Genomic DNA, 27,364 nt, shown 5'->3' with positions numbered 1-27,364 from the left:
AAGGGTTTCTTTTCTTAACAAATATTACCACTTCAGTGTGGAAGCTGACATTTGTGCTTTTTTCAGTAGCTTTGAGCTGATGTAGTCTGAAATTCAGTAGAAACATTTAATTGTGCCACTGTTTCAATTTGATGAAAGCCAAGTAGTATAATGCTTAAGGCAATTGAACCTATCTGTTTGCCTTTATGCTGGTGATCAAAGCATTCTTTCTTACAATCTCAGATTTTATTTGTTAAAAGTTCTTCCATTATAGACAATTTGAAACATCCTGGTTTCTGTTTAGTATTTTATTCATTATTTCTATAGAAAGGACAGAATAAGTGAACAACAAGAATTAGCGTCTTCTTAGTTTTGTAAATTAGTAATTAGAGTAATGCTACTCTAATGTGTGTCAGATAAGATATTGCGTTTTCTAATATTCATTAGTATACTCTAATCAATCTGATGTCCAATTGGATTTTATAAGTATTTTTATAATTGACATTATGCTTCTCAGATTAGTCTTATAGAATGAGGCTTTCTGAGATAAAGAATTAATTTATTTCTAGGAGAATGAAGCACTGGTTTTAGTCTATAACTTTTTATGAATAGTATTTTTATGAATGCTTTGTTTTGCTGTTTTATGGGTAAAATTATTACATTGGATAGATTTGATTCTTATGTGTCTTTTCTGTCCTTCATATAGTTGCATTTGTTACTTACAATGTTCAGATATATAAGGTAATATCTACTTAGAGCCTTTGTCTTAATTAAGATCTCATGTTATCTAGTGATATTATAGTTAGGGACATAATTTTATGACCATTTTACTATAGCTGTTAAGCGAATCCAGCTTTCCCAATTGACTTTGCTTCTTGGCAAAGGGATGCAGGGAAGGTCACAAAATTATGATCACATGCACACAATCACATGTTGCAATCATCATAAATGTGAGTTAGTTATCAAGCACTCAAATTGTGACTATGGGGGTTATGCAACAGTTGTGACTTTGAGAACAGGTCATAACTAACTTTTTATGAGGTTGTCATTATTTGAATTGTCATTAATGAATAGTCATAAGTCGAAGACCACCTGTAGTTAATTGAAACACCCTTTGTTAGATATTCTGTTTGTGTACGTCCAATAAGAGGCTTACATTCATGTCTGGGTGGTGTTTACATTTACACATAACACATTAAATATACACATTAAGTAAAGATTCTGAAAGTATTCTAAATAATATGAGAAAGTAAAATTTTAAAAAGTTGACAATACTTATTATTATAGAGTGGATAAATAGGAAATTATTTAGAGTAAACTTTTGTTTTATCAAATTAATGGTTTGCAACCTTCCCTGTTTCCCTTTGCCAAGAGGCAGTCAATTGGGAAAGCTGGATTCACTTAACAGCTACAGTAAAAATGGTCACAAAATTGGGTCCCCAACTATAATATCACTAGACTATAATATCACTAGATACAGGAGATCTTAAGACAAAAGCTTTAAGTAGGCATTACCATCTATATCTGAACATTGTAAGCAATAAATGCAATTATATGAAGCAGAGAAAAGGTACGTCAGTGTCAAACCTATCCAAACTGACATGTTATTGTTTAGCCTTTGAATATTAGGTATTATAGTTTACATTGATGACAACTGCCAACTGTCATTACATACTCCTGTATTTCGTTGGTAATAATTACTACTAAAAATGATTTTGTACCACCTATTCAGTATTGAGAAATGTTTAAGTTTTCCCAATGTCCTTGTAAATCTTTTGTTGGCATCCTGAGTTTGACGTGTAGTTGATAAGAACTTGAATTGATCCCTGAATGGAAGAGACTTTTACCTTTGCAAAGCAGCTTCTTTGCCCACACAAAAGTGTGAATCACTAAATAATTCAGGCCAAGCAAGGGGCATCAAGTCTCTTTATAAAGTAGAGAAAGAAACAAAGCATTCTGTATATTCAGTATATGTAATATGTCAGAAAACAAGCCATCAAACAGTAAAAGAGATAGATTACATGTGAGACTTGAACAATAGAAAGTGTTGATTCTAGATAACAGCAAATTTATGGGTTACCTTATTCTTTTCCAGCCGACTTTGTATTTTTTTTTTACATTTGCAAGTGTATTCAAGGACTTTCAGAATACACTATTTATTGTTTAGTACTGAAAAGATGGGGTTTTGCATACAAAAAATAAATAGCCTTGACCTAGAAGAAAAATACATGTTTTCCTGATCTAAAAAGAAGACTAGACTGCCATATTAAAGGTGCTAATATCACCTTTTAAAATGCTAATATTGAAGCCTAAAATTTGAGGCAACAAACATACAATTTTCATATTAATTTTAATTAGACTAATTCCAGGTTTGGGTCTCCCTTTATTTTAAAAATGCGTCTAATATATTCTTTCCTTAAAATGCTGAATGAATAACCTGATTTAAAAATCTACTTTCATTGTGACTCATAAACAACCTGTCTAATAAGAAAGGTGGAGCCAATTTTTCATACTCCTTCTTAGGTTATCTTCATAACTGCTTTGCTGAGTGAAATAGCTTTTTTCCCTTTTTGGATAACTGATGACTTTAAGATAATCTACCTTTCTTAGAACAGCATTTATATATTATCTCCATGCCTTTTAACCTTCAGGCTTTCCCTTTCATTTTGTAAGCAAAGTCATCAGGAAAATAAAGCTTAATATATGTTTGGCCCTGACAGCACATTTTTAAAGAATGTTCTTTTAGGGAAGGAAGGAAGGAATGAAGTTCTGAAGGCATCTCCTTATTTCTGTTGCATGGTTTTTAAAAAGAAAAATAAATAAAAGGAATTGGAAAAAAATCCAGTTTAATTTTCTTGAAATGCATGAAAGCAGCATCTTACCTTGATCAAATATCCGTTACTGGTTATCTGTTAAATAGGATTTGAGTTTGGAACCCAGTGTTCCAAAGGGCTATATTAATTGCAAGAACATATAGGAGGGTGTTATCAGTTTATATACCTCAGGGATAATTTCAGATGAGATTTCATGGTTGGATATCTTCTGCATCATTGTAGATAAAATGAAATATTGGGCAGGAAAATAATGAGCATGTTCTGTACTCCATTCCGTTCATAGAGAAATATTCTGTAATGGAATACTAGTGCTTTCAATCAATAATTAAAATTCTTTATATGGCAAGATTCAATATATTTGGTGCTTATTTCGGTTTTTGGGGTTTTTCTCCTCTCTTTATCATTTCACTGAACTAAGGGGAAGGAGGAGGCAACCCTTTGAGGATTTGTGTTTTGTGAAGAGAGGTATAATGTAATATTCATTTCTGAATGTTCAATGCTGGTGGCATAATGATATTATTGCCCATGAAGTGCCCACTAATTCTACTACTGTTTTGTGTAAACTTGTATCGCAGGTTTGTGCCGCACTTTAAAAAAAAAAAACTGCAAAACCTGTTTGACTGGAAGGATAAAAAGTTATATGTAGACCAAGGTGAACACAGCAACCGTTGTGCCAGTGCTATAGTCTATATAGTCTCTTGCTGCAGGTGACACTCTGGATTTCACTGGTTTTGAAATTAGCAGCTGCATGCATAGCACATAAGAAATAATCATTAATCAATGTATTTTGCTTTTATTTAAAGTTTGCTGTTAAAGAATTAAAAGAGCTCGACCATTGGAAACGGGATCTGATGAAAGAAGCACACGCCCTTATAGACTTTTTGTGCGAAGACAAAGAAACTATGAAACTGGAGGAATGCTTTCAGATCTTTCGAGATTTTTGTTTAAGATTCAACAAAGCTGTTAAGGTAACAACAACTCCAAGACTCAGAAATATCTATTGGCTTTGAGTAATAACACTGCTTTATTACTATGTTATCTCAGGTGATCCTTTGAGTCAAATAATGCATGATACCCTTTGGGTTATACTTCTTACCCTTGCCCAATTCCTGAAAGATCTATTTCTACAAAACTTAAGATCATAAAGTTCTTGGAGTACATAATCAAATATGTGTCCATACAAGTATGTGCGGCTATGATTATGGTTCCTGACAAAACCCATCAGGTGCACAGAAAGCTATATATATAAAAGTGAAATAACACTCACTCATCATCATAAAATCTCCAGAACCGTAAAGCCTACAAACTTGAACTTTGGCATGTATGTTCTGCTTGGCTTCTAGGTGCTCACTAAGAAAGGATTTTTCGAAATGACCATCAGAGCATTAGTATTTCCTATATTATTATTAACACGCTCTGATGCTAAGGAGTTCTACTCCCCCTCCCCACCTGAAAAGAAATTTGTTCCAAATGCAAAACACAAGCAGAGGAGAGGAGTTTCAGTTTCAATTTCAGAGTGCCAACCAGCTTTAGTACAGAACAGTTGAGCTAAGCCACACCCAGGCTCCTTGCTGTCTCCTTCTTGCTCACACAGCAAATACCATTTTAGTTTCCAAACAGCCCTCAACTCTCTCACACACTGACAGGACGCTAGCCAGATGAATACTGATGGATGCTGGTTGGAGAGGCAGAATTTTTCCCCCCTTATTTTCCTCCCCCAAAACTAAGCCCGATCACATAGTTTTGTAGCGAAGCACGCATATTCAGCTAGTAATGTATATTTTATAAAGTATTGTTATGTTTATTCATTCATTCATTTATTAACTTATATTGCTATCCAGTCATGAAAATCATACACAGAGAAAAACTATTTTTTTTTAAATAAAACATATTGCACATGAGACAATTTTATCCATCCAAAGCAGGAAAAAAAACCAGACAATCTTTGGATGGAATGGTGTAGAGTTTCCTCCAAAGTCCCTCCCAACTCGGTTATTCTGTTATTCAATCACAAAAACTCCCTACCTGGAAGAAAAGTCAGGGATTCATGGCTTTCCAAAAGGCAGGTAGAATTGTGGCTATCTGAATGTCTTGGATGAAGCTGTGCCTTGCAATATGTGCAGCAGTAAACAAGGCAAGATGGGATTCTTACATGATGGGACCTGGAGCATGCCAATCCTATCAAATCTTATCAGGCAGGCAGGAGTAATTGGAGAAAGGTGTTGTAGGTCACAATCAACACCTTCAAACACATGCTGGAAGTATATGATAACCAGCAGGTCATGGACTATTATATGGACATGTTGACTTGAGTAAGACCTTGTGGCCCAGGAATGAGCACAACTGGCATACAAGATACATTTGTGCAAAGGTTTTCACAAGTACAGCTATTGCCTGTTCTTCAAGCAGGACCCATTTTTAAGGAAACCCCCAGATTGCACTTTGTATCTATCTAGGGCAACATAACCCCATCCAGAATCATTCATTCGGTTTTGCTGGGGTTGAACTTGAACCTGTTTCCCCCTATCTAGATTCCCATGACCTCCAGTCACTGAGATGTAAGTTCAGAAGCATTGCTTGAATGGCCAAGCATTTAAATGTATTACTGGGAATTTATATGTATGGCTGATAATACCTAACCACTTGCCAATACCTGGGCAGGTATTAAGAACATTCTAGAGTTTATAGAAATTTGTTTGGTGGTAGCCCTGCAAAAAAATTGTCATGCGGCTGGGCATAGTTCCTGCTGAACACCATTTGTTTATTCTTGACCTCCAGAGCAGTAACACATTCACCTTTGAGTTCCTTGTTCCATCAGACTTGTATTATAATTTTATTGTATTTACTTTATTTCATTGTTACTCATGATCTCAACTCTCATGGATGCAGGGAGATTGGCTGTGTCTTTCATTGATGCGGATATTCAGCCTTAGGGTCTTCTCAGCACTGCAGGAATAATATATTTATACAATTTATGGGCTGCCCAATGACTCTGAGCAGCTTACAATTAAATGTTCTCTTCTAATTGACTGCACTGATGACCCTGCTACCTCAGTTTACCTTCATGTGAACTAGGGAATGACTTGTCTGAAATATTTTCTCAAGGTGTCTTGGAGAAAGGGGCTCATAGCCTATTTATCTCAGCTTTTCATTGGTTAGCTTCTTCCCGTCCTTCAAGGACCTTCTGTCTTCTTACAGCCACACTTCGTAGATTATATCAGACAGTTCTGCAGCAGTCCGGTACAAAAACAATCAAGATAGCACAAAATATGCCCCTTTTCTGTACCTGGTGCTACAGATATACTATGACACATCACTAAATCCATTTTCAATATTTTCCACCCACCTGCCAGGCCAGATCCATATTATATATTTCTGATTATTCTTATGCTGACTAGACTCCTAGTAAAAATCAGCAAGTCAAAATGAATTCTTGCCATACCTTAGTAGTTTAGACAATCTTGGTTCACCCCATTGTTTCGTGTCACCTCTTAAGAGTAGCTCTATCTGCCAAACTGCCCTTGCCTATTCTTCACTGTCAAGATCAAGTCTTCTGCCAGATTTTATTTCCTCCTCTTTTCAGTTTAGAGATTTATTTTATTTCAATCCCTCTTCAGTGAGATTGTACAAGTTATTCTGTCATCTTATAACATTTCCACCAGGGCTTTCTGGGAATTTTTGTAGACATCATTCATAGACAGCAGATCAACCCTTTACAATATCATGGGATATTTTGGCTTTTCTTCTCCAAGTAAAACAGCTGTTTGGCTTTTTCATCAGTAAAATATATATTTGGCTGCTGTTTTTAAAAAATCTGTAAGGAAGTAGTTACCATTTTTTAAACACTCAGATTTAAATGTTTGGTGAAAGGCTTAGCATAGTTCTATCCTCCAGCTACCCCACATGGAGCTGCTCCTTCATTCTCCATGTTAGTGTCAGAACCATCTGATCATATAGCTACCAGTTTATCTTATTTCACACTTGTTATGTTGACAATCAATCCTTAATCCATTTATTTAATGTCTTCCAAAATCAGCTTCTGCTTTTTGGTTAAATTAGACATAACACAGTCTACCTTTTACTAACCTCTAATCTCCTTTGGAAACATAATTTTATTCATCAGAGGTCAGTCGTGCCTTTACTGAATAATATGGAAATGTTCTCACACTTTTTAATGGCACCTAAAAACTGTGACCTTTTGCCTCAGTATTTTTTCAAATGATAATCATAATCAGCTATCCAAAATTGCTTCTTAACAGCATGTCAATATCAGCAGCATTCTTCCAGGGTGTTGGGTGTTCCCTTTATGTTACATGGATATATGGGCTCAGCCTCCTTCATCATCCAGTACTATAGGTTGCATCTTTGATCTCAAGAGTAGCAGTCTCCTGAAAGCAGCCCCTCTTCAGTTACTTTATGGCACCAAACTCCCTTTCAAGAAAGGCACTTGCCTATGTCTGTGTATCACAGACATAATGATGAAGAACTACAATTCTTTGAATGGTTATATATGCATTCACACATTTTATCCTCCAATTGACTTGGTTTCAAAAGATATCTCAGATCTACTGTTTCAGTCTTAGAATCTGAAGAGGTTCAATGGGAGTTTTATGTATGGAATAGAGCATCTATCAGATGTTTTTATAAGATGTAGAATATTTTAAATGTGCAAATATGTACTCACATGTGTGGATAACCCGATGACCACTATCAAACCAGCAGCTACATGAGATCAATTATCAATTCTTTCCAATCTGATTTGTGTGGAGTGTAGACTGGTGAAAGAGCATTGTTTTACTTGCAAGTGATAGTTTTCATTACAGTGTTTTTATGGCACAGAAAACCCAGGGTTTTTTTTAAAGGCAAGAATCACATTGGCATAAAACATTAAAAGAATTTAAATGCTTTATAAAAGAAAACTATATGGAAACAATGCCAAGTATACTGAAGCATTATTATCCTACCTTGTACTTAAAATGTGTTCACATTCATAGAAAACATATTCAAATCTGGACATGAATTTTACTGTTTGCTTTGACTGGTTTGCTTATGTTTTCTTATATATTAAATGACAACTTTAGAATTCTGCAGAATATTATGACTGAGTTGAATGTTTAAATAATGTTTGAGCATAATGGAATAAAATTTGAGGAGCATATAATAACCTTCTTGCAGTTAGGCCTACGAACTTGTAATGAGACATCCACAAAATATGTATTACTCCATTTCATATTCTGACAGAAAATTATTACAGTGCTACTTCGCTTTTTTAAAAAAAATCAAGGATAAAGATGGGGTACAGGTAAGGAAGATTAATATAAGGGAAAATGTAATGTAAGTAAGTAATTAATTCCATGATTATAAATATGTGTTTTCTGTACAGGAAAACAAAGAAAGAGAGGCTCAACAACTTCAGCAGCTACAGCGACTTAAAGAGCTGGAAGACAAACGCCGGTCATGGGTTGCTGCGGATATCAGTGCTTTTGGCAGGAGCAGTAGTGAAAATGATGTTGGTACACTAACAAAGCGAGGACTCGAAGAATTTTTACCCTTTTTGCAACAAAGACCCCAAAGTCCTTCTTATAGAAATACCAGCACAAGACGCTCTCGACATTCCTTGGGCGTGACTGCAGAAAGAGAACTCTTTACATTCCTGGGTACCTCAAAAGGAGAAGATCCGAACAGGTTCAACAGTCTCCCTCGTGAACATCCTTGTCCAACGAGACCAAATGTAGCATGGTCAGAAAATAAGGAGCCTGTGGATGTCAGTTTCACCCATTTGCGCTTAGACCAAGATTCCAGAAACAAGGACCACAGCTACCAGTTTTTCCCATCTCAGGCTCAACATGTGGAAGATACTGCCCATGATAACCTCTATAGCAATCAGGAGGGGTCAAATAATGACAAGTATAGGTTCAATGTGCCTTGTGTGGAATCCAGCGATGCAGTTCCTTGGAACCTATCTATGGAAGAACATGAACATATTCCAAGTTTGCATAAGTTTGACTCTCATGAAACAAATGATGTAGATGATTCATCTCCAATTCATTTTGTGGCTGGAATGCAAGGCTTAGATGCTCAGGGTAGTCCATTACACTCTCCTGGCATTACAGGAAATCCATCCAATAGAGAAAAGACTCATTATAAAACTGAACATTCTGCCAAAATGATGAGTTATGTTAATGAAGCTCTGGAACCTGATAACAATAGCCCCATATCTTCAGACGGTAGCATTTCAGGAACTAAAACTCAAGGACCAGTTTTCTTTGAATCAGATTTTGAATGTTCATTGACACTTGATAGCTCAGAAGAAAACAGTTCAAAGCTAGATGTCAATAAAATAGATAACAAAAGTGGTGCTAACTCCCCTTATATGAATGATCTGCAAACTGGTGATAATGCCATCTTTTCTAATGATAAATCTGACTGTAGCAATAAGCCTAATTTTCCAAAGGAGAAATCGGTAAGAAGCAAAGACACGTTAGGACCAAAGAGAAATTCCTTGAAAGACAAAACTTCAGGTACCACAAAACCTAGCACTGCCTCTCCAAATCATCCCAGACCTGTGAGAACTCTGAATTCATCAGAAAATGCAAGCATGAGGAAAGTTGTACCCATTTCCAGGTCCACTAAACCAGCATCTCCTAGTTGCCCCAAAAAACCAGAGGCTAAGCCTGCATCTCGAGACATGGCTGTTGCTGAAACACGTCTGTCACGTCGTAACTCCGTCCGGGGTATTGTAGACACAGCACCAAAACCTCAGTATCGGCAGAGTATATCAGTAGAAGAGCCAAAATTTCAGCATGGCACTACAAATTCAAGCGGTGGCCATTTTGAGAAGGAGCAGCTTCAGCATAAAGGCTCTTTCAAAAAGCCAAGCTGCAAACCAGTCAGGTATGTTCCCAAGTCAAAAACGGATGAAACCAAAATGTGCCGCTCCTTGAACAAATCTCAGGGCCCTGTGGATGCTAACAAAAGCACATCTGCCATAGCTCCCAAAGCACCAGCCCCTGTTCCGAGTTTTGCAAGAAATACAGTAGCCTCTTCGTCAAAATGTGCAAAGGTGGATTTGCCCCCCTCTTCCAGAGCTCTGCCTCTCACAAGGTCTTTGTCTCAAAGACTACCTAGAATGAAAGTAACAGCCACTTCTGACGATTCTAACCCAAAGGAAAACAATGGAAGCACACTGAAAAGAGCCAACAGTGCTAAAATTATCAAAAGAAACATGGACAACAGCGACCTTCTTAGTGTTAAAGCAGAGACTGTGCCAAGAGAACAAATAATAATGGAAAAATCAGGATCCTTTAAATGCAAAGATGGGAATCAACTTACAATTGGGAAACTATTCAATCACTTCTAAAACATAAAAGCATTTGTATCATCTGGCAATATGGAATGTGAAAATCAGGTTTCTCAGTGCTAACTATTTTTGTTATGAAAGATTCAAAACAGTCATGCTGTATTTTGTTATTGGATAGAAACTGAGGTACCTTGTGCAAATCCTGAGGGATGCCTGAATTGAATGTATTTCAAAACTACTGTGATGGAATAGCTGTAACTAAGACTCCTTGTCTTGGGGAGATGGTGCCTCTTCAGGAATTTTGCATGCTAAAACTGATTTCCTCAACTTAGTGTTCTGCCAGACGAGACCCCATCTCCAAGTTAGCTGGCTTGAGATGAGATGAACTAGAGTTAATTACATGTAAAAAAAAATAAGTTGGGGAAGATTCTGTTAACATTTTTTTTTCATGCAATGAAAGGCAGGGAATTCAGAATTAGGAATTATGGCCAGTTGTTGCATTGTCACTGCTTTTCTGAGAATGCACTCCAGTTTTGTTTTGTTTTTGCAAAAAGTATGAAATATACACACAGATCATTTTAAACACTTGGGTTCAAGAATAATTGTGTGTATTGCAGAGTCCATTGCTGGCAATTGGACACATGGAATTTCTGGCCTACTAAATGATAAAAAATGAACACTGCTGGCTTTGGAAGGGGTGTGAGCATAACTTCATCTAAAGAATATACAGCATGTCTTCAGTTGTATGTGTGTCTTTTGGAAGGAGGGAAAACTCTGCTGGGCAGAACTTTTATTCTCCATGAGTGTAACAGAGCTGAATGATTGGTGTTGAAATTAGTTGGTTTCAACACCAATCATTCTGGCTCTCAGAAACCACAAATAGTAGTTACAAAAATGTTTGTGGTTGATTTGGCTTGTCTCAGTCATGTGCAAACTTGCCAGCTTTAGGTATACATAAGTGCCACATTTATGATACCTATCACAAATGCTGCAGCTTGAAACCTGCAAGGGATGTAACCTTTTGCAGAGCACTTTTCCTATCAGTTCTGGTTTCCACTGATTTTTAACTATGCCACTTACTTGAATTGCTGCTCCAGTTAGGAAAAGCCTTCTGTTTCCTGATGCCATTTTCTTTTAAAAAACAAGTAGGCTTGAAATGTACAAATTTTCTTTAAGTAGGACAAAAGGCTCTTTTGCCTCAAGTGTGGGTTTTAACATTCCTTTTTGAACTTCACTTATAGGGGCGGGCGGGTGTGTTTGTGTGTGTGTGTGTGTGTGTGTGTGTTAGAGAAATAGTTCACTGCATGAGAAATAATATCAGGTCAAGCTAAGATACAGAGAATGAGGAAAAACCTGTTAATGTATATTTTGCATTCTCTTTGGTTGTTTTCCAAATAACTATTGGGCAGTGGGGTGAGGTTTATAGGGAAAGTGGTTATTCAGCCTCTTCATTTAAGCAGCTGCCATTTTATTCATTGATGAAATATTGTGAAAACTCAATAATATTAATATTTGGGCAAATAACATTAGTTATCAAGCCATGCTTTTAGCATTTTTAGCATTCCCTCTTTCTTCTATGTGTACATCAGTCCAATGTAATTTGCCCAGACAACTGAACGATTGAAAAGAATAATTTTACAATTTTAGCTCACGATATTGTGTTTTTCTGTGACTGAATTATTTTTTTCTCCCCAGCTTGTTTGCCAAAATGCCATCAAGTGTATAGTTGAGCCACCACTTCAGTAATGGCTGGCCAAACTTCCTTATGGTAAATGCCCTTTGAATGGTGTCACTACTTTTGATTTTAGCAGGTTCTTGAGTTCTCCTTCCTCCATAGATAAAATGCAGTAATCTTTCCCTTTGGCTTTACTTACATCATTTTATACTCATCTGCAAAAGCAGGTGGTGGATTTTTATTACCTTTTGATGGTAGTGATCTTGAAAAGAGAAAATAATTTAAATGTTACATGTTTGGAAGCTGTAAGTAAATTTCTATATAAAAGTATATGTAAAAATGAACTGGATGTATTTAATGGACCATTTATACATTTCTGAGTTTACCTTGCTAGTTTAATAAAGTTCCCATTTATGGGATTTGTGCTATATGTTTCCATTCTTCCACTGTAATTTTGCTTAGCATTTTGGTTGGTGTTTCAGTTAAGAACCATGGTGGGAAGATTAATCATAAAATGCCTTGAAAAAAATAAATATGATTAAGTGATAAATTGACCATTTTACATTCCGCATTTAAGCTGTTCTGAAACTAGATAAGAGATGTCCAAGGCAAGAGTGCCCAATGCCTGTCTTCTGAGCCTAAGGAACAGCCATCTTAGACTATCCAATGTTCCTGCTTCTTGCAAGCCACCAGTGCTTCTGTGGAAGGATCCCTGGCAGGATATAAGAGCAACTATCCATAACTGAAAACAGAAAATTTAAGAGGTTCTTAAACTTATTTTCTTAAACGGTTCTTATACTATTCAAGACATCATATTCTTTTAGGGAAATTATAGTGTGGATGGGATATTTTCCCTTCTAGTTTGAGGCTTAGGTTGCCTTATGAATATGTAAAAACTGACAGGTCTGAATTTGTCTTTGCATTTGTTTGTATTCACTTAGAATATTTTATCTATTGCTACATAATTTCAAAAAGGGGAATTACACACTTGTTTAGACAGGATTGGGACCAGCATATGACACAGATTTGGTTGCCCTTTTATAAAGAGAAATAATCCGAAATGCAAGTTAAAAACACAATTGTCTTATAAACAAGCACACAGAAAAATGGTATCACAAAGTAACAACAGCCGAATCCAGGGTATCCGGCACAAAAACACTGCAATTGGAAACACCAACAACTGATGAACAAAGTCAAACAGCCACAAGCTCTTTTAAAGAAGGTAGAGTTGTGCTCCAAGACTGCCTTTCTACTGCACATACTGATGTGGTACATACAGTTTGTTAACGCCAAAAAGTTTTTGACATAGAGTGTTACACGGACCCAACCAATTGTCGTTTGTTTTATAAATTATTTTAAGAAATCATGGTTTAATACAGTATGTCAGCCCCACAAATTACTTTGTTAATTAAAACTGATACAGAAATTTAACAGGGTTTTTACAAATTTTATAATAAATAATTATATAGAATAATTATGTAGAAATTATGTCAAAAACTTTAAAATCTATGATATTCAGATATTTTCCTTGTCGTCAGTTGTTTTGGTTTGGAGACATGTCAGTGTTCTCATTGCTAAACTGCTGCATAACAGTGATTACATTTTTAAGAGTTTTGTATTATTTTCTTAAAACATCAAGTCTGCCTTTAACTCTCTAAAGCAGGGGTGTCAAACTCGTATTGTCACAGTGGCGTCACGTGAGGAAGCAAGACTTTTCCCCCCTTGGGTAAACTGGGTGGGGGTGAGGGTGGCATGACATATCTGGCCCGGGGGCTGTGAGTTTGACACCCCTGTTCCAGGGATGGGATTCAAATTTCTTAACAACCGGTTCTGTGTTCTGTGGCCTAATTTGTGGGTGTGCCTTGGTGTTCATGTGACTGGCTAGGGGTGGCTTGCTGACTGGGCATGGTTTGATGGTCATGTGACTGGCTGGGCATGGCTTGTATATAAATATTATAAATATTTATGTTAATATTTAATTTTTTTATTAAAAAAAGAGTAACTTTTACCCAAAAACAGGCAAAGCAGGCAGGCAGATTGAGTTGCTCACAGAATCACAGATTCACTCAGAGATCTATCTTTCTGCAATCTGCTACCTGAGTCTGCACTGAAAAATAGAAGCTTCAATCCTAAGGAAGGTTCAGCTCTGCTTTTAGATTAGCTAGAAAGCAAGAAATACAATGATTTCCTGCTTTCTAGCTAATCTAAATCTCCCGGCACAGCAGAACAGCTGATGGTCAGGGGGAAAAAAAGGAAAAATAGCAACTTAGCAGGCAAGTTTGATGGCATGCAAGCCAAGTAAGGAGTGAGTTGGCGGGGCCAGCCAGTGACACGATTTGCCGGTTCTCCGAAATGGGCAGAATCATAACCGGTTCTATAGAACCAGTCCGACCAGGTAGAATCCCACCCCTGCCTGCTCTAAAGATTTCAGATATTGTTAATATATTTTTGGAAATTTCATGTATTCCATCCTGAGAAATCTGCCACAGAAGATTTCTTGAAATGTTTAACTAGCATCTCCCATATGATGACTGAATGCCATAACAGATTATACATTTTTTAAAATGTTGCTCTTTGGGGGAAAAAAGCCCCAATTATCAACTTTTTACTAATTGCCTAATTGTGTTCTTGTTCTTCGATAACATTTTATAATCCTATGTAAATACATATAGTATAAACATACACACACACACACATTCATATTCTTCTTTGAGTATTTTATTTATATAATTTATATGCTGTCCATCTCATAGATGGGCAGATTAAGACAGCAATATAAAAAATTAAAACATTAAAAGTTAGCAAAAAAAAAAAAAGATTAAAGGAACCAATACATAAACAAGGTAAAATGTGATCTTAGTATGCAGAAATATAGGCCAAAACTGCAACAAAATTAGTCCCATTGATCAGATTTTTTAAGTAGCATTCTTAGCTATTTTTTTAAAACTTTAACTATATGAGAAAATATAAAAGACAGCTGTCACTCACTATAGGAAACAGATTCCAGCAAAAAATAAAAAAGCAAAAAATGTTTCTCTGATCTGCTAACTTCCTTTCATGCACTTAGTTTATTGATTTTACTTCAGAGATAAGATAACCATTAGCATAATGACTTCATTTTGGGAGAGGCCTTGCAGATGCAGAATCATCTTTTAGCAAGGGTAGAGTTTTCAGGTGGATAGCAGTTGCATCAGCTTGTTAGCTAAGATTTACTCCATAGCAAAGAGTGTGGGATAATCCCATTTCAATGCTAATGCATCCTTAGAAGAAACATAACTGCATATTCATCCTTGGAGTGTTGCATAGGCTCCCGATATTGGCCATCCTACCTGTTTTAAGATTATTTTCAAGTAATCTGAGCTAAGTGAGACAGGTGATAAAGCCCAGGCAGTCCTCAACTTAGAATGCAGGTGAGCCCAGAATTTCCACTGCTAAGCAGGACAGTTATTTTTGCCCCCATTTATGCCACTGTTACATGAATCACTACAGTTGTTAAGGTAGTAACACTGTTGTTAGGCTTGCCCATTGACTTTGCTTGTCAGAAGGTCACAAAAGTTGACCACATGACCTAGGATATTGCAACCATCATAAATATGAGCCAGTTGCCAACCTTTTGAACTTTACTCATGGGATGCGACAAAGATCTTGTGAAAAACAATCATTAGTCACTTTTTTCAGCGCTGTTGTAATTACGAACTCTCACTATAAAATGATTGTTGAGTTGAGGACTACCATTTGTCCATTTTAAAGGTACTTTTGAATCCAAGCTAACTCAAACTCTGCATTTGCAAATATTGGGAGAAAATAAAACCCAAATTCAAAACTTCATGATAATGGCAAGATGAACTAATTACAGTTACCTTGTAAAATAAAAACAGAAGGGAGAATATAATTTTGACCAGAATATAATCTATTCTCTTTTGGTGATAAGGATGTTTTGGAACAGAAGATGACACTGACAATCACTTCTAGTCTTCAACTCATTTTCAGTAAAGAAAGAGAAAGATTATTATATAAATGGAAAAGCAACTACACACTGACTTTCTGTGAAGGCTGCATTTTATTTTTATTTATTTATTTGATTTGTCAATTGTTTACAAGATAATAAGTACAAGTGTATACATAGTTGTGAATATATGAAATGGGTACATATAAGAAAAATAAAAGAATAAGAGAAACAATAGGACAGGGACGGTAGGCACGTTGGTGCGCTTATGCACGCCCCCTACAGACCTTTTAGGAAAGGGGTGAGGTCAATAGTAGACAGTCTAAGGTTAAAGTTTTTGGGGTTTGGGGAAGAGACTATAGAGTCGGGTAGAGTATTCCAGACATTGACCACTCTATTGCTGAAGTCGTATTTCCTGCAATCAAGTTTGGTGCGGTTTACTTTGAGTTTGTATCTGTTGTGTGCTCTTGTGTTGTTATGGTTAAAGCTGAAGTATTCATTGACAGGTAGGACATTGCAATGTATGATTTTATATACCATGCTTAAGTCGGACCGAAGACGGCGTAATTCGAGGTTTTCTAGTTTTAGAATTTCGAGTCTGGTGGCGTAAGGTATTCTATAACGGGTAGAAGAGTGGAGAACTCTTCTTGTGAAATACTTCTGGACTTTCTCAATTGTGTTAATATCACGTACGTGATAAGGATTCCAGACTGATGAACTGTATTCGAGTATTGGTCTAGCAAATGTTTTGTATGCTCTGGTTAGTAGTGAGATATTACCAGAGAAAAAGCAACGTAGGATTAGGTTAACAACTCTTAATGCCTTTTGGCTATGTAGTTGCAGTGAGCTCTAGCACTTAGATCATTAGAGGTGAGTATTCCCAGGTCCTTTACAGAGCTTGGGTCATCAACAAGATCTTGACTATTCAGCTTGTATTTTATTTTCTGATTTTTTTACCAATATGTAAGACAGAGCATGACATGCTGGCTCTCACCACAATACTTGCATGACATGCTGGCTCTCACCACAATACTTTTAATTGGATGGGAGGAAACTTTAATATATTGTGGGAGGACCAAAGAAGGGTCATTCAGGAAACTAAATTTAGTCTGACCTATTTCCACATATGATAAAATTGTCCTGTTACAGGAGCACTTAAAGGTAAATTCGTCTGAATGTCACCTAACTGCTAAGGACAACATAGAGATATCCATATTGCTTTCTTGGCAGAAGTACAGAGTTGTATACTATTGCCTCTTTCTGGAATGTTCTTTTCCACTCTCTAGCCTGCAACCCAGGTTTTTTTTTTATCAGTTTCCCATTCCAGTATTAAGCAGATTAGAACTTGTTTGTTTGTTTGTTTTTTCACCTCTACAATCAGCAGAATTAGCTAGGTGCAACCACAAATCAACAACACCCTAACCCAATAGGATTTCAGAGGGAATCTGGGATATTCTTGAAATTGTGGCATAGTTTAGCCAAAGTCTGTTGCTGCTTGGGATGAGCATGCAGCTAGGTACTGGTTATATGAAATTATCTGTGCAGACTGTCTTTGTTTGTGAATCCCAGAGGTTCCCCTCATTTCCAAAGGAACTTCAAGAGATGAGGGGGCACAAGAGATGCTTAGAAAGCTGCTGGAGAAAGCTAGCAAGAATTTATGAAGGGCTGTCTTGGGATAACTATGACTACAACTACTTATTTTTCTGCTTTTGTTACACTCAGGGATACTCAGCTAGTGGACTTTGTTTTGGATCATTCAATCCCTTCTAGACACTGCAGAGTGGGGAAACCCTTGCAAACCACTGTGAGAACGTTTTTGTGTTGCTTGGATCCTCATGGAGTTGGATTCTTGTTGTGCGGGTCCTATCTTGTTTGATTATCTGGAAGGAATTCAAGCCTATTAGTCTTGATAAAGGGTCCTTGGGCTCTGTGTTCTGTCTCTTGTGTCTCAGATTCAGGTTGCACCTGACTGATCAAAGCCACTTGAAAGATGACATGTGGTTGAAAGCAGGTAGTGATGAATAGGTCTCTGATTTGAAAGAAGTGATGATGCACCCTCACCCTCAAAAGGCCATCACTGGATCCAACTGACTTTGGCAATTTTCATTCAGTCTCTATTTTTTTGTTCTTGGAGAAGCTTGCTGAGAAGATAGTAGGCATACAGCTGCTTACAGAAGCAGATTATCTGGAAATATTTCTGCTGGGTTTTAGTCTGGGTTACAATACTAAGATAGCATTGATCACATTTACAGATAGCCTCTGATGGCTTGGATGGAGTAGTGTGCCCTCCTTGATATCGCAATGGCTTTCTATACCATTTATTATGATATGCTCCTAGTGTGGAGGGGAGTGTCGAACACTGTTGTGGTGGGTTTTTTCCCCCCTTACTGTTGTGGTGGGTTCCTATCATTGGTGAGGAAGTCCTGCCCTAGACTCCTTCATTACAGAATGCCTCAGGGTTTAATTCTTTCCCCACTCCTATTTAGCATCTACCCACAGGAAGCTACTAGGTGAGGTCATTCATCAGTGCAGAGTTAAGTACCATTAGTATGCTGATGATTTTGAGCTATACGTTTCTGCCCCGAGGCTGCCTAAATCATGTGGTCAGGCTTCTTTGTCAGTGCCTGAAGGTTGTTGTGGTCTGGATGGGGAAGAAGACTCTGCATGGAGTTGTATTCTCTCAGATACCGTTGATACATAAGGGGTGGGGGGTGGGATTTCCTTCTGGGTTGATGACTCATTCTCCAAGATCAAGTGATGGGTGTAACCAGAAAGGCCTTTACACAAATTATCTAGTGAGTCAATTATGCCCATTCTGGAACTTCTGGTCACAGCACTACCTTGCTGGATTACTTCAATGACTCTTCAGGGGGCAACCCTTGAAGAGATGTACAAATCGCTGCTTGTCTAGGGTGCAGTGGCACTGGCAGATCAATCAGTACATGGGTCTCTAGGACAACTCACCATGGCCAATTCACTGCAGCACAACTCACCATGGCCAACTCGTCATGGGGCAACTCATCATGGGATAAGAGTTACACTAATATCATAGAAATAGCGGAATAGAATAACTAAAGGATTCCGAAGAAGGGATAAAATGAAATGTGAACAACAAAAGTTAAAATAACTTTTTAATTCTTTTAAATAATTAAACACAATTGTTTATTTGTCCCGCGGCGAGTTGGCCATGGCAAGTTATTCCATTCTGTCACTCCATGAGCTACTCTCACTTTCACTCACTTCTGGGTCACTTTAAGGTGCTTATGGTCATCTCTAAAGCCCTGCATGGCACAGGATCAGGTTATTTGCAGAACTATCTGTTCAGTTGTGTCCAACCACCCCACCAAATCCAACAGCAAAGAATAGTCACAGGGACTCTGAAAAAACCACCATTCCCACTATCTAATTATATTAAGACGTTTGGGGCACACAATCCTGCTACAAAGAAGCTCATGCAATTCCAGGGAAATTGAATGAGTATTCTCAAAAATGGTGAGTATTGCCACTGGTAAGGCAATTTCACTGGGCCAGTCAGGTTAAATGGATTATGGGGAAAAAATACAGTGAGCTAATCACATCCCAATGGATTTTAATTCACCCATCTAAATAAAATCATTTAGTGAGATTTCTCACTGAGGCTAATTTAACACATTGACCATTTCTCAAAATAAAAACGTCTTCACAAATAAATTAAGTCAATTAAGGCACTCAAGACTCATGGAACAAGCTATTTCATGACTGGTTTAACTTCCTAAATGTTTCTCCTCCTTCAACCAGGAAAAGGTGTTCCCCCACTAGATACTTATAAATGGGCTGGCTGGTATGAGAAGATTCACTGTTATTTTCCTATATATCCACACCCATGCTAACAAAGCTGCAAATGTTTTCATATTAATTTCCTCTTCCTGTTAAAGAGAGAGGAGTAACTGCAAATGTACATTGTGTGAAAGATACAGATGTCTACTTAATGAAGAACAGAAATAAAATACCAGTAGGATTTTTTTTAGCAGACATGGGAGGGTACAACAATTTGTAAATTAGTGAAATATTAAAATAGCCGTACAATTTACATGGGATCACCTATGAGCCAGTAATTGATTTAGGTTGCCTAGATATACTGTTTCTTTTTTCTTTTTCTCCCTTGTGCTGCTCATTCCTGGTGACGCTACTACTTGATTATGTTATCTCTTGCTTCAAATCCTAATCTATCCTTGCACAACAAATTAGGTCATTCCCTCTACAGGAAATAAAGCTAAATCCATATAAGTGAAATAACTTCATATTGTTCCTTTGGCTTTTTGATGACTATGATTGTGCTGGCTGGAGAAGTTACATTTTCAGGTTGTCAAGGTTGAGAAACATCGGTTTAAACTGCAGTGTGACTAAAGATGCTAACCCAGCAACTAACTGGCAGCTATCATCATCCATCTCACTGCAGGCCTGGATATGAACTTTTCAAATATAAAATTGCTACGTGTTCTATTTAAATATTGTTTTTTCATTCTCAAATTCAGAAATCCTATAGCTATATTTTAGGTTATATTTTTACCCCTCTGATATTTTCATTTACTTTTCTCCTATTCCAACCCTTCCTTTATTTTTGTCTAGAGTAATTTCCTCCCACTCCCATTCCATATATTGTCTTTTCTCCACCCTATCCTAACAAGCTGTGTTATAATTTGTTCTTCCTTTTTTTTTGTTCATATTGGAATGCTGTTTCCATTCCCCTCTCTCCCAACATAGTTAGTTACTCTTCATTTTTTTTTTAAAATTAGTATAGCCAGATCTTCAAATTTCAAATCTCTGAAACTAATTTTCTTCTTATAATCCTAGGGGATGAGAGAATATTGAGAAAATATTTTTAATAATCCTACAGCTGTGACAGAGTTCACTAGTATTGTTAGCATTTTGACAGGAAAAAACTACAAACAAATGGCCAAACCACTCATTTTCACAGGTGTGAATTTCTTTTAAAATTAAGATTATTTGTCATGTTATGTCCGCCTAAGGAAAAATTCCACAGATGCCATGTAGTCATGTAGATGCAGGGATAGAGGAAGCTTTATACATTAAGTATTTCCTTCTGACAGAGCAAAAAGACTTTTGAAAATAACATTCCAAAGAGTTCACATATTTCTTCAAGTGCAGGTTAACTCCCTGAAAAGATACTCAAATGTGTATTTCCTTAAAAGTTCTAGATTTTGTTTAGGACTGTGGAAAAACCACCTTTTGTATCAAAGGAAACTGTTTGCCCATCAAAGAACATTCCTCTCAGGGAAGTGGTTATGGGTCCTCCATGTTTCTTTCTCCCTGAGAATCTTTCCCTATTAATGAATAAAAAGGTTCTCCATCTAACCTTGAGCCTGCCTTGAACAATGTCAGGATAATATTTGCTATCCTGTTACTAATTTCTGTTCAGCTCCATGGTATTATTATTGAATTATTGGTTTTTTAAAAAGTTGCCTAGTTATAAATAAATTGATTTCTTTAGTGGATTCCAGCTGTCACAGCTAGTCACTAGTTGCCAATCAGGTCTGTGCAAGGCTGACTGTTCCCAACACTTATTCTAGGCTGCTTTTTCCTTATATCCTTCTTTCCTTATATCATTAGAACATCTTTCAAATTTAAATAAATGTAAACAAAGGAAATCATATAAAAATGCACCAAATCAGAAATAACACCAAAGTGAAGGAGATGGGTTCTGCCATGATTTACAGCTAGCTAGATATTGTAAGGAAGAAATACAGTAACCTTCTAACAGTTGGACAGCCAGTATCTTATGTTTTGATATGCTAGAATGGGCAGAGGGTGAATAACTGAAGCTAATAAATATAGGAAAAATAGTATGTAAGAAGAAATATGTCCCCTATTCTCCAAATGTAGTAGTAGAGGTCTGTTCTTGTCTTGACTGATTATGTGCCATCAAGCTGAGGTAATCTCTAACTTTCTCCCAGAAGACTTTGACAGTTGAAAGCCTAGGTAGAAGTTGATATCAAAAATGGCCTATGGGGGGAGAGAGATAATAAATCTGAATAGATCTCTTCTCAAAAATGGGACAGGAAATAATAGATCTGAAGGAAACTTGGGAAATAAAGTCCTAATAAGTAAAAACCTGAAGAAAAAACTGTGAGGAGAAAGCTGGCTGGTGAGATGAGAGGATGCCCATCAGTCACCTAATATGTTCAAATACATTTAATGTCATCTATTGAACATCTGACCTCTCTTGTATGTAAGAGCTCCTTTGTGTCCTATGTCTTTGGCATCTGCATAGTTGTAAAAAAAAGTGCAGTGACAATTATGCAGTCAAAGTTGTGTTCCTTTTTTACCTATGCCATAAATGTGCAATAGCATAAAAAGATACAAAATTCAATAACCTAGTTATGGCTACCATCTTGATTTTTCTAACTGCTTTGCTGACATTCCTACCTGTCTCTTCCTATTATCTCATTTCTCTCTCTCTTTCGCACCACCCTGTCTTTACCCCATTTTCCATTCCACCCACCCACTCCCCCCCCCCTCTCTCTCGGCAATTTGACATTACAGATCAGAAGTGCCACCAAAGACAATAAAATGCTCTATATTTTTGTGTGTTATTCTACAATTCTATAGATATTAAAAGTTTGTTTGCTGCCATGTTTTAATGTTATATGGAAATAACCTTGGAAAGCAGAAGAGCTACAGCCTAGACAACTGTCTGATAACAACATCTGAATCTGAAGGAGGGCTGGGGCTGGAGAAAGCACCTCAGAAGGTATACACCCTAGTTTTTAGGCGAGTAAAAGTAAGGCAGGGGAGGTTTGCAAGATTCCATTACTGTAACCATACAATACAATGTTGGTATTTGTTGGCACTTCTTGTCTGGGTTACCTAAAACACCTGACACATATAACCTGTTGTGCTTGATAAAAAAAATCTGCATTTTTATCTCAGGCTACCTAGACAGGTGTTCTATTATGGAATAATAGTATTGCCACAGCTGACTTTCAGCAATACAGATGAATATTAGATAGTAAAAAGGAGAGTTTTCTGTATCACTTTGCTGCCATTGTAATGGTATCCTATAAGAGACTGACAGCTGCCAATTGATACCTGGATTCTGGCCATATTAATAATGGAATAGATTTTTAAGAAATAAAAAATTGTGTACAGTTGGGGAGAATTATTGTTGAAGTGGATAGAAGAATCTAAAACTATAGTAAATAATTGCTAACATGTACGAATAAGTGGGATCATATCCTTGGACATTGTTGTTGTTAGTCGCGAAGTTGTGTCTGACCCATCGCGACCACATGGACAACATTCCTCCAGGCTTCCTGTACACCATCCCCGGAGTTCATTTAAACTCATGCCGACTGCTTCTTCTTGGACATAAGGAGATCTAATTTGATTGGTTATTCTTTTAATTATTGGCATATAATGAAGTCCACAAAACAAACATATTTTATTGCCTAAAACATATTTACCCTCCTCAGTTTATTAACAGTTTAATCAGTTTATCTAACAATAAAAAATAGAAATTTAATGTATAAACTTCTCTATAGTGTCAAAATATCAAAACAATCCTCTAAACAAGATCTCAGGCATTAAAATATTTGCTTAACATTAATATGACAACTATTAACAACAATATTAGCTTTTTATAAGACTCAACTTCATTAATATGATTTCTATGTCTTAATGTTTATTTAGCATAAAACCACTAAACAGAATGCTGTCTTTCACATCACAGTCATTGTCAGGGCTGCTGATTTCTTATATTGTTATTTCTTATGTAGTTGCTACAGTCAGTTTGATTTAGCGGTTAGAGCACCACAGTAGAAAGTGGGAGGCTGTGAGGTGCAGTCCTGCCTTGGTTATGAAAAGCAGTTAAGATGACTTTGGGCCAGCCACACTCTCAGCCCAACTTATCACACAGGGTAGTTGTTTTGTGGAAAATAGGAGGAAATGTGGTGGATATTTTTACTGCCTTGAATTATTTGTAAAAATAACAAAAGTGGGATACAAATAAATAAAAATAATAATGTTTAGCTGCTGCAAGAAGATTGCATAGTCTGACTACAAATAACAGCATGACAAAATAGCAACAATGGTACATTGGAAGATCTATAAGAAATACCATTTGTCTGCAAACAAGAATTGATGGGACCACAAAATAGAGAAAGTAATTGAAAAATGAAAAGGCTGAATTGCTCTGCCTGGCGACAGCAGAACAGAAGAGAAAGAATTGGAGAAGATGACAAAATACCAAGACCTGCAAATGGAAATAGGACAATTGTGGCAAAATAAAACAAAAATAGCACTAGTACTAATAGGGCCTTGGGTACAATCCCAAAACAACCTGAACACTATTAGCATTGACAAAATCACCATTGGTCAATTTCAGAAGGCAGTTTTACTTGGAAACAGCTATAATTTTGTGATAATATCTTTAATACCATCAAACATAAACCTGTCTCATCAACCTATCTCAGATTCTAGGGGAGCACCTATCTCATCAAGCTATCTCAGATCCTAGGGAAGGATTTAACAGGTAGATAGAAATGCCAAATCCAGTCACAATCCCTACTCACAGTCACTCATGTCCTAGTCACTTCCAGTCTTGACTATTGCAACATGCTCTATATGGGGCTTCCCTTGAAGAGCATCATGAAGCTCCAGTTGGTATAAAATGCAGTAGCCCACATGGTTTTGTGAAGACCTTGGTGTGCACATGTATCACCTCTCCTGCAGAAGCTGCATTGGTTGCCGATTTGCTTCCGGGTGAAATTCAAGGTACTGGTAGTCACCTTTAATGCCCTTCATAGCTTGGGATCAGCTTATCTGAGGGACCGTCCCTTGCCAGTCACATCTACCTGACCCACCAGAGTGGGGAGGCAAGGAATGTTGCAGGTCCCTTCCCCGAGGGAGATAAACCTGGTGGGACACCGCCATGATGACACGAGTTTGACACCCCTGCCATAGCACATTGGATTTAGTTCCAAAAATGTGCTTCTGAATACACAGTGACCCAAATAGAGTGCTAATCTACTTCTTAGCTTTATGTTTTTATGAGTTTGCCTGCATGATCCAGGAAAGGATTCAGCTGCTTTAAAGAATTGCAAAGAGTTGAAATATTGATCTTTAGGTACCACACCTTTTTACAATTGTATCCCAAGAGTTTATGACACATGTAAGGAATGGAAAAGATTCCTCTACAAATGTCTTGCCAAGTCTACCCTCCAGATGTGATGATCCACAATTTCAAAGCTTTGCAGCCAACACAGCCAAGGCTCAAATTCCAAGAATGATGAATTTTGGGACTGTAAGAAGGTCATTAAGTTGAAGAAGATCACTTTATAAGTGAAATATAGCCTGTATCTTCAGCATCTTATTTGAAGTATTAGGAAAGAAAATATGTGGATTTCTTCTTAGAGATCATCTTTTATATTGATATGACTTGTTATTAAAATCAATTTTGGATTAAGCTAATTTAAGACATTATGGCAAAAAGTAGACAAAGGTCCATAGATGTTTATGTGAAATGGGTATGTAAAGGGCTTTAAATCTGTTGAAAACAGAAACGTCAAGTAATATGTGGCATTACTAAATGCAGCAGAACCTGGAATAGTCAAATGCAACAGCTGTCAGAATGGAATCTTAACCTGAGGCTGTTCATGTAGAGTGCAAGCCTCTTGTTGTCTTTTTCCTTTCTCTGCTAGGATCAACATGAAGAGTACCTGTTATGTTGCCTCATCTTTCAGAACAAAGTAACTGCAGTTTTGTAAATTCTCCAAGTTTTATAGGCTTCTATAATTAGCAGACACTGTCCAAAAGATGAACTAATTATTATTTTGTTAATAAACCAGATGGATTATCTTATTCTTTCCTGTTATGGGTGAATACATGTAGCATTGAACTATATTGGTTAGGCCCAAGTGAAGGACTTGAAAATTATCTTGTCAGTTTTAACTCTAGCTTCTTGGTACTAATCCCCCACATTGATATTCATATTCTAATAAATTCTAATTTATCTTAGAAAACAACCATTATTAAAAAGTCTTATGTACTAATCAGCATACATTAAAATGAAATTTTGTTGCATTCAGCTTTCAAAAGATAATCATTATGCACATACGCACTTCGTGGTCTGTTTCTATTGAAAGGAGGTTTTGAAGTATCTATAGCAGGACTACCAGATTCTGTAAAAGCTTTGTTCCTTATGCCATCTGTCTTGTAAATTCACAGGATTCTTTTTCCCCACCAAGTATATGTATAAATTTGAATTAGACTGTGATGTTTCTCTGTGTCATATAGAATAAAGTAGAGTAGAGTAGAATAGAAAATATCTCTTCATCCAAATCATTGATGAAGGTATTGAAGAGTATTGGCCCTAAAACAGAGCCTTGGGGTACCCCACTGCATACTTCACTCCATGTAGATGCAGTTCCATTGAGGACTACTTATTGAGTGTGCTTGGTCAACCAGTTATGAATCTATCTGGTGGTGATGTTGTCTAAGCCACATTTTTCTCTTATCAAATGGTAGATTGTAGTCTACTTTGTCAAATGCCTTGCTGAAATCCAAGTAAATTCTATCCACAGCATTCCTCTGGTCCACTAATTTGGTCACCTTGTCAAAGAATGCAATAAGATTTGTCTGTCATGATCTGTTTTTGACACACCCATGTTGGCTTTTCATGCCAACATATGTGGGAGATATGCATCTTTTGAGAGCTGAATACAACAAAAATTCATTTTAATGTATGCTGATTAGGTTTATTTAAAATGACAATAAAGTTCTATTCTATTCTGTTCTGTTCTGTTCTCAACCTCAACCATTTTAAGATGCATAGGTTTCAGCTCCCAGAATTCCCCATCCAGTATGCTGGGGTGAGAACATATTATGTGGCTTCTGACTCAATCTGTTTCCTCAGTTACTGTTTTCTGCAACTCCTCTGGCATGTAAGCAGGACTGGGAGCTCAGGAATGGAATAGCAAAGACGACAAGGAATGATCAGGACACCACACTAATTGCTATTTTGGAATGCCTTGGCTTTGGTAAACATTCTGTACTAGCCCATTTCACTGCTAACACAATTTTATATCCATGTGTTTATTCAAGTGTGCGATGAGTAATAAGGGTGGCTTTCTTCACTAGAACCACACCAGGCATATTCAGAGTGACTCACTGCTGCTTGAGAGGACTTGTACTATTTCCTGGGCTACAAGAAAGATGATATAATTATCACTCAGTGATGGAACACGTGCCTGATCGCATGTATGAGCACTTTGACAAGCGGTATTCCAGAAGTCAGATTTTGCGTGTAATCTAGATAGAATGCAGTCTGCATTTTGCCAAACACCAAGCTAGCCCCATTGTAAGAGAAATTGGATTTGGGTAAGAAATGGAAGAAGTGTGAAATTGGGTAATTGCAGACAGGTATGTATCTTCTACATCACTATGAACAGTGATGGCATTCTACTGGTTCGGCGCCCGGTTCTGCTGAGCCGGAGTGCCAATGAGCAACAAAGACTGAACCAGTTCTATCCACCTCTCTGCTGTTGGCCTACCCATCCACCCAGGCTCCCATACTCACCTTTATTCTCTGCTTTTGAAGTGCAGCTGCTTTGCGCGGCACAGCAGAGTGTTGC

The 27,364-nt window shown here is 37.1% G+C and overlaps 1 protein-coding gene across 3 annotated transcripts in view; it reads left to right on the top strand.

Moving 5' to 3' along the window:
• FHDC1 (FH2 domain containing 1) overlaps positions 1 to 12,335 on the top strand; it is a 53,562-nt gene extending 41,227 nt beyond the window's left edge. Inside the window, exons 11-12 of one of the 3 annotated variants that reach the window (XM_087963006.1) lie at positions 3,617 to 3,781; positions 8,197 to 12,335. In XM_087963006.1, coding sequence (XP_087819132.1) covers positions 3,617 to 3,781; positions 8,197 to 10,173 — 2,142 coding nt within the window. In that variant the 3' untranslated portion in view covers positions 10,174 to 12,335. The remainder of the gene's footprint in view (positions 1 to 3,616; positions 3,782 to 8,196) is intronic. The other 2 variants (XM_087963008.1, XM_087963007.1) reach the window with 2 other exon arrangements.
• Positions 12,336 to 27,364: the final 15,029 nt, after the last annotated feature.

Source organism: Notechis scutatus, chromosome 4, assembly GCF_049901735.1.
Source record: "Notechis scutatus isolate UNSWTSFEM ecotype Mainland chromosome 4, rNotScu1.2, whole genome shotgun sequence".
NCBI classification, from domain to species: domain Eukaryota; kingdom Metazoa; phylum Chordata; class Lepidosauria; order Squamata; family Elapidae; genus Notechis; species Notechis scutatus.
This window is presented reverse-complemented; position numbering and strand designations above follow the sequence as displayed.